At 41.3% G+C, this 12,747-nt stretch overlaps 1 protein-coding gene across 1 annotated transcript in view; it reads left to right on the forward strand.

The window, feature by feature from the left end:
- The window catches only part of Ube4a (ubiquitination factor E4A), a 35,365-nt gene extending 22,618 nt beyond the window's left edge, over positions 1-12,747 (forward strand). The window contains exons 13-20 of the mRNA XM_042682897.1: positions 1,060-1,247; positions 2,979-3,079; positions 3,175-3,288; positions 5,350-5,524; positions 7,988-8,168; positions 8,698-8,845; positions 9,190-9,347; positions 12,029-12,747. Coding sequence (XP_042538831.1) covers positions 1,060-1,247; positions 2,979-3,079; positions 3,175-3,288; positions 5,350-5,524; positions 7,988-8,168; positions 8,698-8,845; positions 9,190-9,347; positions 12,029-12,158 — 1,195 coding nt within the window. The 3' untranslated portion in view covers positions 12,159-12,747. The remainder of the gene's footprint in view (positions 1-1,059; positions 1,248-2,978; positions 3,080-3,174; positions 3,289-5,349; positions 5,525-7,987; positions 8,169-8,697; positions 8,846-9,189; positions 9,348-12,028) is intronic.

Raw genomic sequence — 12,747 nt, forward strand, 5'->3', positions numbered from 1 at the left:
CACTATCCCTGAGCACTTTTGCTCAGGCTAGCACTCCATCACTTTGAGCTATTGCTCCATTTCTGGTTTTCTGGTGGTTAATTGGAGATAAGAGTCTCACAGGGACTTCAGGCTGGCTTTGAGCCACGATCCTCAGACCTCAGCCTCCTGAGTAGCTAGAATTACAGGTGTGAACCATCAACTCCCAGCTGAGCAATTCTTTTATCTTCAATTAACTAGCAAAAAATTTGAAAAACTTGACTGGAAGTGTGACTTGAGTGGCAGGACACCAGTCATAAGCAAACAAGATGAATGACAACGAGACCTAAGGCCCCACTGCACAAAGAAAGAGAGAATGACCCAAAATTCCCTGAGCCATATCAATGAAAAGTAGATAAAAGCAGACCTAAGGAGAAGTCATAAGTCCCTAAGTCTTGACTAGGTAGGCATGGAATAAATTTGAGTAACATATGACAATTATAACCTAATCTCATTAAAGCTTGGGAAAGCAAGTTTTATCCTGAGTGAAACTGTCAGAGAATAATATGAAGTAAATAATGCATTGTTGCCGGGCATTGGTGGCTCATGCCTGTAATCCTAGCTACTCAGGAAGCTGAGATCTGAGGATCACAGTTCAAAGCCAACCCAGGCCGGAAAATCTGGGAGAACCTTATATCCATTTAATCAAAAAGCTGAAAGTGGTGCTATGGCTCAAGTGGTAGAGTACTAGCCTTGAGCAAAAGGAGCTTAGAGACAGTGCCCAGGCCCAGAGTTCAAACTTCAGGACTGGCCAACAATAACAACAACAATAATAATAATAATGCATTGTTATAAAAACAAATTGGGTGGCTAAGTATTAAATAGAGATTTAAGTACTCACCCTCAAACTTGTTCAGCTCTCACCTCAAGTTAAATGGTATACCCTGCATCACCCCAGTATTGGCAAACTTCAAACTGCACAGTGGATCTTGTTTTTTCTTGTAATGGCAGTATGAGGCATGTTAGCTCCTCTGTGGAGAGGCCAGAAGTGTGCATTTGGGAGTTCGTTTCTGCTTATCTTGCTTTCTGTCCTCCTTGCAGAATGAAGAATCCCCACCTCAGGGCCAAGCTCGCTGAGGTGTTAGAAGCAGTGATGCCTCACCTTGATCAGACCCCAAGTCCCTTGGTATCCAGTGTGTTCCACCGGAAACGTGTATTCTGCAACTTTTCATATGCACCCCAACTTGCAGAAGCGCTAATCAAGGTTTTTGTGGACATTGAATTTACAGGTAAAGTGGTTGCACAGCCAAGTCCAGAACAAAAAGCTGATACCAGTGGAATGTCATTGCTTGATCACTGTTGAATATCAGAGAAATGTCAAGCCATCATTTGTTGAATATCTGCTGTGAGCCAGGCTTGATGTTGAGTGCTTTTTAAATTCATTACACTACTAATCTGCCACCTTCTGAAAAGTTTGACTTTATTCTCATTTTACCTATGAGAACATGAATACTAAAAAATTTAATTATCTATTCATGTCATACAACTAATAAGTGGTAGAACCAGCCAGGCACTAGTGACTAATGTCTGTAATCCAAGCTATTCAGCAGTCTGAGACCTGAAGACTCACAATTCAAAGTCAGCCTGAGCAGAAAAATCTGTGAGACTCCATCCCCAGTTAACCAACCAAAAGCCAAAGCAAGGCATGACTCAACCTGTAGAACACAGGCTGTGAACAAGAAAACTGAGCAAGAGCATGAGGCTCTGAGTTCCAGCCCCAGTTATGGGAGTTATGGGAAGAGACAGGGAGAAAGAAAAAAGATAGGAGACTCATATTAAATTAAGCATCCAACTACCCTGTGACTCCAAATGCTATTCTCTCCCCTTTTTTTGTTGGTTGGTCCTAGGCCTTGAACTCTGGGCCTGGGTGCTGTCCCTGGACTCTTCAGCTCAAGGCAAGTGCACTACCACTTGAGCCACAGCACCTCTTCCAGTTTTCTGGTGGTTAATTGGAGATAAAGAGTCTCACTGACTTTCCTGCCCAGTCTGGCTTTGAACTGCAATCCACGGATCTCAGCCTCCTGAGTAGCTAGAATTACAGGCATGAGCCACCAGCAGTGGCTTTCTCTCCCTTTTGTATATGGTCCAGTTTATAGGGCTCTAGTGATATCTTGGTATTTTTAAAACATCTGGGCCTCAGGTTTTTAGCTTCTGGCCAGAACCAATTGGGCTAGGTACTGATTGCTCATACTATAATCCTAACTACTACCCAGGAGGCTGATTATCTCCATTTGGCCAGCAAAAAGCCAGAAATGGAGGTGTGCTTCAAGTGATAGAATACCAGTCAAGCAAGAGGCCCTGAGTTCAAGCCTTGTACCAGCACACAAAAGAACCAGTATTAGTATTTATGTTCTCATAGGTAAAATGAGAATAAAGTCAAACTTTTCAGAAGGGGGCAGATTAGTAGTGTAATGAATTTAAAAAGCACTCAACATCAAGCCTGGCTCACAGCAGATATTCAACAAAAGTTCCATGGTTGGGGTACTGTCTGTAAATAATGTGGGGATTACTTAGTGTTCTGCATATGACTTTGCCACTACCGGGACCAGCCCAGAGGCCTTGTTTACATCCTCCACAGTTGGATTTGAAAGCATTTGTTTCCTTTAGCTTTTATTTTACAGCTTCATCCTTGTGCCTTGAAGAGTAAGGTCTCCTTTATATCTGTTTCCCTCTTGTTTTCTTAGAAAGGAAATGAGCAAGCATTAAGCCCTGTTCTAGATCTTTAGAAAATCCTAAGAAAGGCTAGGGATGTAGCTCAATGTTAGAGCATTTGCCAAGAATGTACAAAGCCCTGGGCTCAATCCCCAGAATTGTAATAAACTGGTAAGAACAATTTTGTTAGTAATCCCCCCTCCCCCTTCCCCCCCTCTCCCCTGCAAAAAAAAAAAGGCACATAGGCATAAGCTGTTGATCCTTTTCTTAATCACATTTGCTGATATCTTGCTCTCGTTTTAATCTAGGAGATCCCCATCAATTTGAACAGAAGTTTAATTACCGCCGTCCCATGTATCCCATCCTGAGGTACATGTGGGGGACAGATAGCTACCGGGAGAGCATTAAGGTGAGAGAGAGTTAATGAGACCAGTTGCTTCAGGTAAGTCCTAAGTGACATGCAATTCAGTACTAAATGGCTTTCTCTTGGGCTGGGATTTATAGGATTTGGCTGACTATGCCTCTAAGAATTTAGAAGCCATGAATCCCCCACTTTTCCTTCGCTTTCTTAACCTGCTGATGAATGATGCCATATTCCTTTTGGATGAAGCTATACAGGTAAGCAGAAAAGATTTAACCATCAAATCTTGAACAGTATATACTTCTTCTTTTTTTTTAAAAAAAGGTTTTTATTGTGAAAATACTGTTGAGAGGGGTTACAGTTACATGAGCAAGGTAATGAGTACATTTCTTACCCAGCGTTGTTCCCTCCTCCTTTGTTTTTCCCCTACCATCCCGTCCCTCCCACCTCCTCAACTACACCCCCTCCCCAGCATATACTTCTTTTTTTTTTTTTTGTCGGTTGTGGGGTTTGAACACTGAGCTTGGGCGCTATCCCTGCGCTCTTCAGCTCAAGGTGAGTGCTCTACTGCTTGAGCCACAGCACCACTTCCTCCAGCATATACTTCTGACTGTTACATTATAATACATTATTCCTTCATACCCATCTTGAACACCAGAAGTAGTGCTATTCCTTCATGCTTACCAGTAGAGAGCTTTCCCCATTATTGTTCCAGTAGAGACATGATCAAAGGGCAGTCCCACTGATGGCCAAGACCACCTATGACAGGGATTTTCATCCTTTCTCCATCTAATCATAGCAGTGGTTTACTAATACAGTAATTTTAACCCTCTGTCCCCTAAAAATTCTGAGTTTTGCATCATTACTTTAAAAGTCTCTGGTTTGGATTTTTTTTTTAATAAAGATTTTAAATTTTTTCAGAAGTGATGGTACATGTCTATAAACTCAATACTCAGGAGACTGAGGCCAGAGGATCACAAGTTCCAATCCAGCCTGGGCTCTATAGTGAGACCCTGTTTCAAAAAACGCCAACCAATTAGTTAATGACGGTTCACACCTGTAAACCTAGCTACTCGGGCAGGAATCTGAGGATTGCAGTTTGAAGCTAGCCTGGGCAGAACAATCCATGAGATTCTTATCTCCACTCCAATTAACCCGCAAAAAACTGGAATTAGAGCTGTGGCTCAAATGGAAAAGTGCTAACTTCGAATGAATAAGCTCTGTAACTCCTGTAACTCCTAGCAACACAGGGATACACAAGTAGGAGGACCATAGCCCATACCAGCCCAGGCATAAATCAAGACCTCAAAAATAGTCAATGTAAAAAGAGGCTTACAGGCATGGCTCAAGTTATAGAGCACCATAAGCAAAAAAGAGACTCCAAGTTGTACTTTTCCTCTATTCAGTGCCTTCTAATCCTTAGCTGTATTGTGAAACTTGTGTGTCTGAGCTCTGGCAGTGCATTTCTTCTTTAAGAAGAAATGCTGCATGGCAAAACCTCCCTAACCTGAAATAAGCGTAAGTCAGGTGACAATCCAAAGGGAGGAAAAGCAGGTAATCCCAAGGGCAACCTATTGGATACTCTCAAGGTCATCATATTGATTAGCAACCCCCTAAGTAACTTGTGTGCTGTTCATCAGAGAGTCTGGTCTCATGCTGTTTTCATAATCCTACACACTAAAATTTAAAGATTTTCTAGCCAGGTGTGGTAGTATACACCTGTAATCCTAGTACTTGGGAGTCCAAGGATCTCAACTTCAAGACCACCCTAGCTACAAGGTGAGGGTCTGTTTGAAAAAAAAATGAACAAATCAACAAAAAGGCTTTCCAAGGACATGAGAGCAGGTATTATTATAAACAGAGCCTTGTAAGCAAGAACAGTATGACAGAAAGAATGAAGCAGACTTAGCAGTGCAGCTGCTAAGTGCAAGATTGTCCTTCCAGATTCCTTGTGTATTTGATAGACTTTTATTTTGGGTAGGCTAGATTTAGCTTTATGTTTGTTTTTATTTAGTAAGGACTTGGTGTGTATGTGTGTACGAGTGCACTGTTTTTTCAGCCTGGGTTTCCTTCTTTCTATTTCCTATTAATGTATATAATGAATCTATTCAAGCTGAAGCCACTCTGTTTGAAGACAGTGATTTCTTAAAAGTTCTCTTTAAGCTTCAGCTCTATGCTTGACAATTAAAGGCTCATGCCCTTCCATAGTCTCTCGTTTCCCCAGCTTTTAGTTGAGTGAATTTTGAACAAAAACTCTTAAATGTCATGTTCCTTCAGCTGCATTCTTCTTTCATATATCCTGCCTCTGGTTTCTATAGTATTTAAGCAAGATAAAGATTCAGCAGATTGAGAAGGACCGAGGTGAATGGGATAGTCTAACACCAGAAGCCCGCCGTGAGAAAGAGGCTGGCCTACAGATGTTTGGGCAGCTGGCACGTTTCCATAACATCATGTCCAATGAAACCATTGGTACCCTTGCCTTCCTGACATCAGGTAAAAACGCTGCTGTTGCAAAACAATGTAAGAGTCAAGATCTGCTTTCTTTGGGGGATTGGCTGAGTTGAAACACGTGACATGCTCAAGGTCCAGGGTTCCATCTCCAGTACCGCCCATACACACATACAAAAAAAAAAAAAAGAAAAATAATAAGTTAATAAACTAAGAAGTTAATAAACTTATGTGAATGCACATGTATCTATCACATATATAATACTTATACACATACTGTGTATGTATGTTGTGGTATTATAGAACTAGAATACTATGTACACTATTTATGTGTTCATCTGAAAAATATTTCAGTCCTAGGTAAATGGAATATATGGAAAATATAAAATGTCTCAGTAATTTTTATTCATTGGTCTAAATTTTTAGTACTTTCAATTAAATATGACAACCAATTATTAGGGAGGTGGCTAGGAAGGTGGTTCATCACTGAGTGCTTGCCTCGTATACATGAGGCCCTGGGTTCGATTCCTCAGCACCACATAAGCAGAAAAAGTTGGAAGTGGCACTGTATTTCAAGTGGTAGAGCACTAGCCTTGAGCTGAAGAGCTGAGGGACAGCACCCAGGCCCAGAGTTCAGACCCCAGGACCAATTAAAAAAAAAAAATGTTAGGAGAATTTGTGTTAGGGGAATTCCTCTAATGTGAAACACCAATAATAACTATAAATAAAGTTCGTCAATAAGTACAATGTTAAACAGTCAAAATATCCACAAAGTAGAAAACTGTATAGCCATTATATGGGCTAAAGCATGGCCCAAGCAATTCAACATCTGACTAGCAAGTGCAAGGCCCAGAGTTCAAACTGCAGTATCATGAAAAAATCAGAAAAGTAGCTGGGCCCAGCACTGATGGCTCACACCTATAATCCTAGCTACTCAGGAGGCTGAGATCTGAGGATCGAGGTTTGCTGCCAGCCTAGGCAGGAAAGTCTGTGAAACTCTTATCTCCAGTTAATCACAGAAAAAACTGGAAGTAGTGCTGTCGCTCAATTGGTAGAGTGCTAGTCTTGAGCAAAAAGAGCTCAGGGACAGTGGCCAGGCCCAGAGTTCAAGCCCCAGTATCAGCAAAAAATTAAAAAGAATAGAAGGATCAGAGCACTCAATGGCTCACGCCTATAATTCTAGCTACTCAAGAGACTGAGATCTGAGGTTAGTGGTTCAAAGCTAGCCCAGGCAGGAAAGTCTGTGAGACTTTCTCCAAGTATCCACCTGACAGCTGGAAGTAGAGCTATGACTCAAAGTGGTAGAGTGCTGAGCAGAAGAGCTCAGACACAGCACCCAGGGTCTGATTTCAAGCCCCATGACCAACAACAAAAAATAAAGACATAAAGGATTGCTGTTCTCTTAAATTTTCTTTTTTTGGGGGGGGAGGGGGGTCCGGTCATGGGCCTAAACTCTGGGCCTGGGCGCTGTCCCTCAGCTCTTCAGCTCAAGACTAGCGCTCTACCACTTGAGCCACAGCACCACTTCCGGCTTTTTTCTTTTTGCTTATGTGGTGCTAAGGAATTGAACCCAGGGCCTCATGCATGCAAGGCAAGTGCTCTACCTCTGAGCTACCTTCCCAGCCCCTTCTCTTAAACTTTCTATAATTATATGACTATTCCACAAATCCAGGCTGTCCACTACTGCACATGCCAAGCACATGGGACTGCTGATCATTTAAAATGTACCAGTACAATGGAGGAACTGAATATTTTATTTTTTATCTTATTTTAATTCTGTCCTAAGAGCACATATGGTCAATGGCTACAATGTTATATAGTACAAGGACATAATGGTCTCTAAAATGGTAAGATGTTTATAGTTTAAAGTGTTGCCGAATATTTACTGTATTTAAATTTTTTGCATATGTGTAAATATGGACAAAAAACATATAATAAGATGTGAACAGTTTTTGTTTTCTTTTTTAGGATTTTCTTGGGGTGGGGGGTGGGGGTGGGGGTTGTTGGTTGTGGAGCTTGAACTCTGGGCTTGGGCACTGTCCCTGAGCTCTTCAGCTCAAGGCAAGCACTCTACCACTTGAGCCACAGCACCACTTACAGTTCTCTGGTGGTTACTTGGACATAAGAGTCTCATAGACGTTCTTGCCAGGGCTGGCTTTGAACTGTGGTCCTGAGATCTCAGCCTCTTGAGTAGCTAGGATTACGGACGTGGCTCTTTTTCTTTCTTTGTTTTGGACTTTTTTTTTTTGTCACGGGGCTTTAACTCAGGGCCTCGGCTGGCTCTACCACTTTGAACCACAGCACCACTTCCAGTTTTCTGGTGGTTAATTGGAGATAAGAGTTTCATGGACTTTGCTGCCCAGGCTGGCATGAACCACTGATGCTTGCTTGTTTTAGATTTTTGCAGTGAAAATAATTATGCAGTTTTAAAAAAGCAGTTGTCTCCAGATGAAACAAACATGAGTGAAACAGCTTGCTAGTTTGCAGAGATTTTGGTCTTTCTTCCAGAGATCAAATCACTGTTCGTACACCCATTCCTGGCTGAGCGCATCATCTCCATGCTGAACTACTTCCTACAGCACTTGGTTGGCCCCAAGATGGGTGCTTTAAAAGTCAAGGACTTCAGTGAATTTGACTTCAAGCCCCAGCAGCTCGTATCAGATATCTGTACTATCTACTTAAATCTTGGGTATGTGAGATTATCATTGTACAAGCCAGAGGAAATGCGTATGTTTTGGTAGTAGAATGATTGATTGGCTTTTGTGTGGCCATTTCTAGTTATAGCTGATGAAGGAATCTTCTGTCGTTTTAAATAAGATTTGAGCACTGGGCATGGTGTTGCAGAAGGATTGGAAATTCGAAATCAGCCTGGGATATGTAGACTGTTCCAGGACAGCCTAAAAGATATAGTGAGATACTATCTCAAAACAAAACAAAAAAATTGATATTTTCTATGATCTATGGGACATTGTTTAGGATTTCCAACATTCTGCCTTGATCTATGCAAACACAAATTCTACCAGTTGCACTATTAATTTAGAAAGTACTGTTTTATAACCATAATATACTTGATGTCATTCCTAGCGTACTAGAAGTCTTTCTACAGTAAAAGAACTTTCATTGCTTATAAAGATAAGAATTATTGTTCTGTAGCCCGTCTGTTAGCACCTTGTTGACCTATGCTCTGAGGTTGTTTCTTTCTGATGTTTGCCTTCTAGGGATGAGGAGAATTTCTGTGCCACTGTGCCCAAAGATGGACGTTCCTATTCCCCAACTCTCTTTGCACAGACAGTTCGAGTCCTGAAGAAAATAAATAAGCCTGGGAATATGATTGTGGCTTTCAGCAACTTGGCAGAGAGAATCAAGGTAAGGAAGAAGATTATTTGTTTTCTCATGTTTAAAAAAAAAATCACATTATCAGCCTAATACAGTAGGATACCTTTATAATTTCAGCTACTCTGGGGTGGTAGCTCTGCCACTGAGCTACATTCCCATCCCTTTTTGAATTACGGCATTTACACAGAATTTCATGTGGATGTTGTATACTCCTTTTCCTGCTAATACTTAAATCAGCAACTGAGCCAACTTGAAGCTCAGAGTTAGGGTCCCATGCTGAATTAGCTCCAAAAATATCTGCTTTGGCTTGTTCTTGAAAACAATAAAGCTAAGATCTGTGAGTTCCTTTTAACTACCAGCTCTTGGGTTCTCAGTCTCTTGCAGACCTCCAACAACAGGAAGAGGAAACCTATGCAGATGCCTGTGACGAGTTCTTGGATCCCATCATGAGCACACTGATGTCTGACCCTGTGGTGCTGCCATCATCCAGAGTCACCGTGGACAGGTCCACCATTGCCAGACACTTGCTCAGGTATTCAGCCTCAGGAGCATAGATACCCATTAGCTTGATGTTAGCTTTTCTCTCAAATATTGAACATTGAGTTTTGTACCTAGTAAGTGCCTCATACTGTTGATTTATTGATGTGACATTTTAACATCATTTGATTAAGAATTTAAATATTAAAGCAGATATTGTTGGAAAATTCTAGCTCTAACCTTACCTCTTTTTTTGTTTTTTAAATTTTGGCCTGGCCGCTGTTCCTGAACTGTTTTGCTCAAGGGTAATACTTTACTACTTGAACCACACCTCCACTTCCATCTTTTGGATGATTACTTGGAAGTAAAAGTCTCACAGACTTTCCTGCCAAGGCTGGCTTCAAACTCAATCCTCAGATCACAGCCCCCTGAGTAGCTAGCATTACAGATGTAAGCCAGTGCCTGGCACTTTTCCCCTTCTTAAGAAAATAGTTTTGTCAACATGTCATAAAATATGTCAACATGAGGTATAGGCTAACCTGAAATTGTTTTATTTAAGTTGTAAAAACATGAAAGAGAGGGTTGTGTTTTTTTTTAATTCGGGTATTACACTGTATGAGTCATTCCTTGCTGTTGCTATATTTGTACTCAGCTATGATAACTGAATTTTCCCCAGCCCACCTGCTGTTTGGACAGTCTTGCTCATTTCTACAGAATGAAAGGAAGTACCTGCCTTATTCACTACTGAAGCAGCCCCTTTTTTTTTTTCAGTCATGGAGTCTGAACTCTGGGCCTGAGCGCTGTCCCTCAGATCTTCAGCTCAAGGCTAGAACTCTACCACTTGAGCCACAGTACCACTTCTGGCTTTTTTCCTGCTTATATGGTGCTGAGGAATTGAACCCAGGGCCTCATACATGCAAGGCAAGCACTCTACCACTAAGCCAACTTCTCAACCCTTTTTTTTTTTTTTTTGAGTTGGTGACTTGCTGTGTTGCCTTAGCCGGCCTCAAACTTCTAGAATCAATCAATCATTTGCCTCAATCCCTCAGATAGCTGAGGCTACAGGGGCATGCCACTGCACTGTGTCTGACTTGCCCCTTAACTTTCTAGGGCTTGACTTAGGACCTCTTGTTCTGGCTCAGCCTTTGTGCTCATGGCTAGCGCTCTACTCAAGTACACCTCTAATTCTGCTTTTGCTGGTTAATAGGAAATAAGAGTCTTTACAGATTTTTTGCCCAGGATGGTTTTGAACTACAATCCTCACATCTCAGCCCCCTGAGGAGCTAGAATTACAGGTCTGAGTCACTGGCACCCAGCTTCTCCATAACTGTTTAAAATACATTAGATAAAAATGGGCACTAAGTGACTATGCCTATTTAAAGTTATATAAACTGACCCAAATTTAAGGAAATCTGTACATATGGAAAAATTTTTCTGTTTCATAATATTTGATATTAAGCTTTCACTACATTCATGATGCTGTGCTAGGTATATGTCTTTTGTAAAGTGTGAGTGAAAATTATATTTCATAGTGGTCTAAGAATACAGGGAGTAGATCAATCCTTAAAGTATATTATAAATCTAATTTTTTTATAGTTCTGGGAATCAAACCCAGAGCCTTGCACATAATAGGCAAGCGCAATACCAGTGAGCAATGCTCCCAGTCCTGAGCCTTCTTACCTGCCAAGAAACCATAATCTACATTTAATTACATAGCAATTAGCTAAAAAAAGCCCAATGTCATTTGTAAGGCTATATCTCTTAATATATCTTACATTGAGCCAAGCGCTGGTGGCTCACACCTTTAATCCTAGCTACTCAGGATGCTAAAATATAAGGATCACGGTTCAAAGCCAGCCCTGGCTGGAAAGTCCATGATATTCTTATCTCCAACTACTGGAAAACTATCTTAACTACTGGAAAACTGGAAATGGAGCTGTGGCTCAAAGTGGTAAGTGCTAGCCTTGAGCACAAAAGCTTAGGCACAGGGCTGGGAAGGTGGCTCAGTGGTAGAGCGCTTGCCTTGCATGCCTGAGGCCCTGGGTTCAATTCCTCAGCACCACATAAGCAAAAAGAAAAAACCCAGAAGTGGCGCTGTGGCTCAAGTGGTAGAGCGCTAGCCTTGAGCTGAAGAGCTGAGGGACAGCACCCAGGCCCAGAGTTCAGGCCCCACGACCCAACCCAAAAAAAAAGCTTAGGCACAATACCCAGGCCCTGAGTTCAAGCCTCATGACTGGCCAAAAAAAAAAAAAAAACTTACACTGTAGTGGCCCAAGTTTGGTAGTGACCCTCTCACCTCTAGGTCCACCTACTCAGGGGACTGAGAGAGGGTCACTTGAGCCTTCCTTTGGCCTTGAGGCTAGCTTGGGCAATATAGCAAAACCCCATTACAGAAAGAAAAAGAAAAACCCTACAAACAGTGCTGTACACTGACAAGAGTGTATCTGGTCTCTGCCTTGGAGAAGTCTAAAGGCTAGTGACAGACACCTAGTATTTTTTAAGCCACTTAGAAGAAATGTCTGAACAACAGTGTTGAGGTATTTTGTTAAATGACAAAGTAGCTGAGCAAACTCCTGATTCACCCTTTCTTCAACTCACTTTTCCACAGGTCAGCATTTGACTGAGTTATAATGCACTCTTAGGTTGATAGCAGTCAAGCGAGATACTTAAATGTTCTGTTTTTGGCTTGGCATAGTACAACTTAGAGAACTCCATTTCCTTTTCTCTTTGTCCTAGTGACCAAACAGATCCTTTTAACCGTAGTCCCCTCACCATGGACCAAATCCGGCCAAACACCGAACTCAAAGAGAAAATCCAGCAGTGGCTTGCTGAGAGGAAGCAACAACAAAAGGAGCAACTTGAATAAATACTGTGAACGAAACAAACCAAAAACCCACCCCAGAGTGTAGATAGAACAACCACTTGTGGTTTTCTCTCTTTCTAGTTCTGTTCCTTTCCTTTATCAGTTTTCTTCTTCTTTACTAAGTTAGAAAAGTGTTCTTGCTCAAATTATGATAATTAAGATTCCCAAGAATTTGTCTGTGTTCCCCCTGGCTTGCAGGAAGTTCTACTTCTTGTAGCATCACTAAGTGTAGAAATCATTACTGATTTTCAGTCTTTGTTCATTCTCATTCTTTCTTCTTCGGTTTCCTACCTTAAATTATATTAAGTTCAACTACTGGAACTTTTTGCCACTTTATCTTTCCCTTTCACATACTGCTCAAAACATTTTGGTGAGCACTGCTTTTAAGTCTACGATGTCAAATAGTTCAATGACAACTTATGTTAGAAAATGCTGTGTTATCCTGTGTATTTACTAGTCCTGATGATACAGACTTAAAATCCTAATTAAGCCCTTGTCCTTATTATAGCTCTGTAATATTACAGAATAGCTTTTCATATAAAAGTAAATTCCTCCATGTTTGTGTAGATTTTTGAATGAAAGGTGAGGTTTT

This window comes from Dipodomys spectabilis, unplaced genomic scaffold (genome assembly GCF_019054845.1).
Source record: "Dipodomys spectabilis isolate Male_0828 unplaced genomic scaffold, ASM1905484v1 ptg000076l, whole genome shotgun sequence".
Classification (NCBI taxonomy): Eukaryota; Metazoa; Chordata; class Mammalia; order Rodentia; family Heteromyidae; genus Dipodomys; species Dipodomys spectabilis.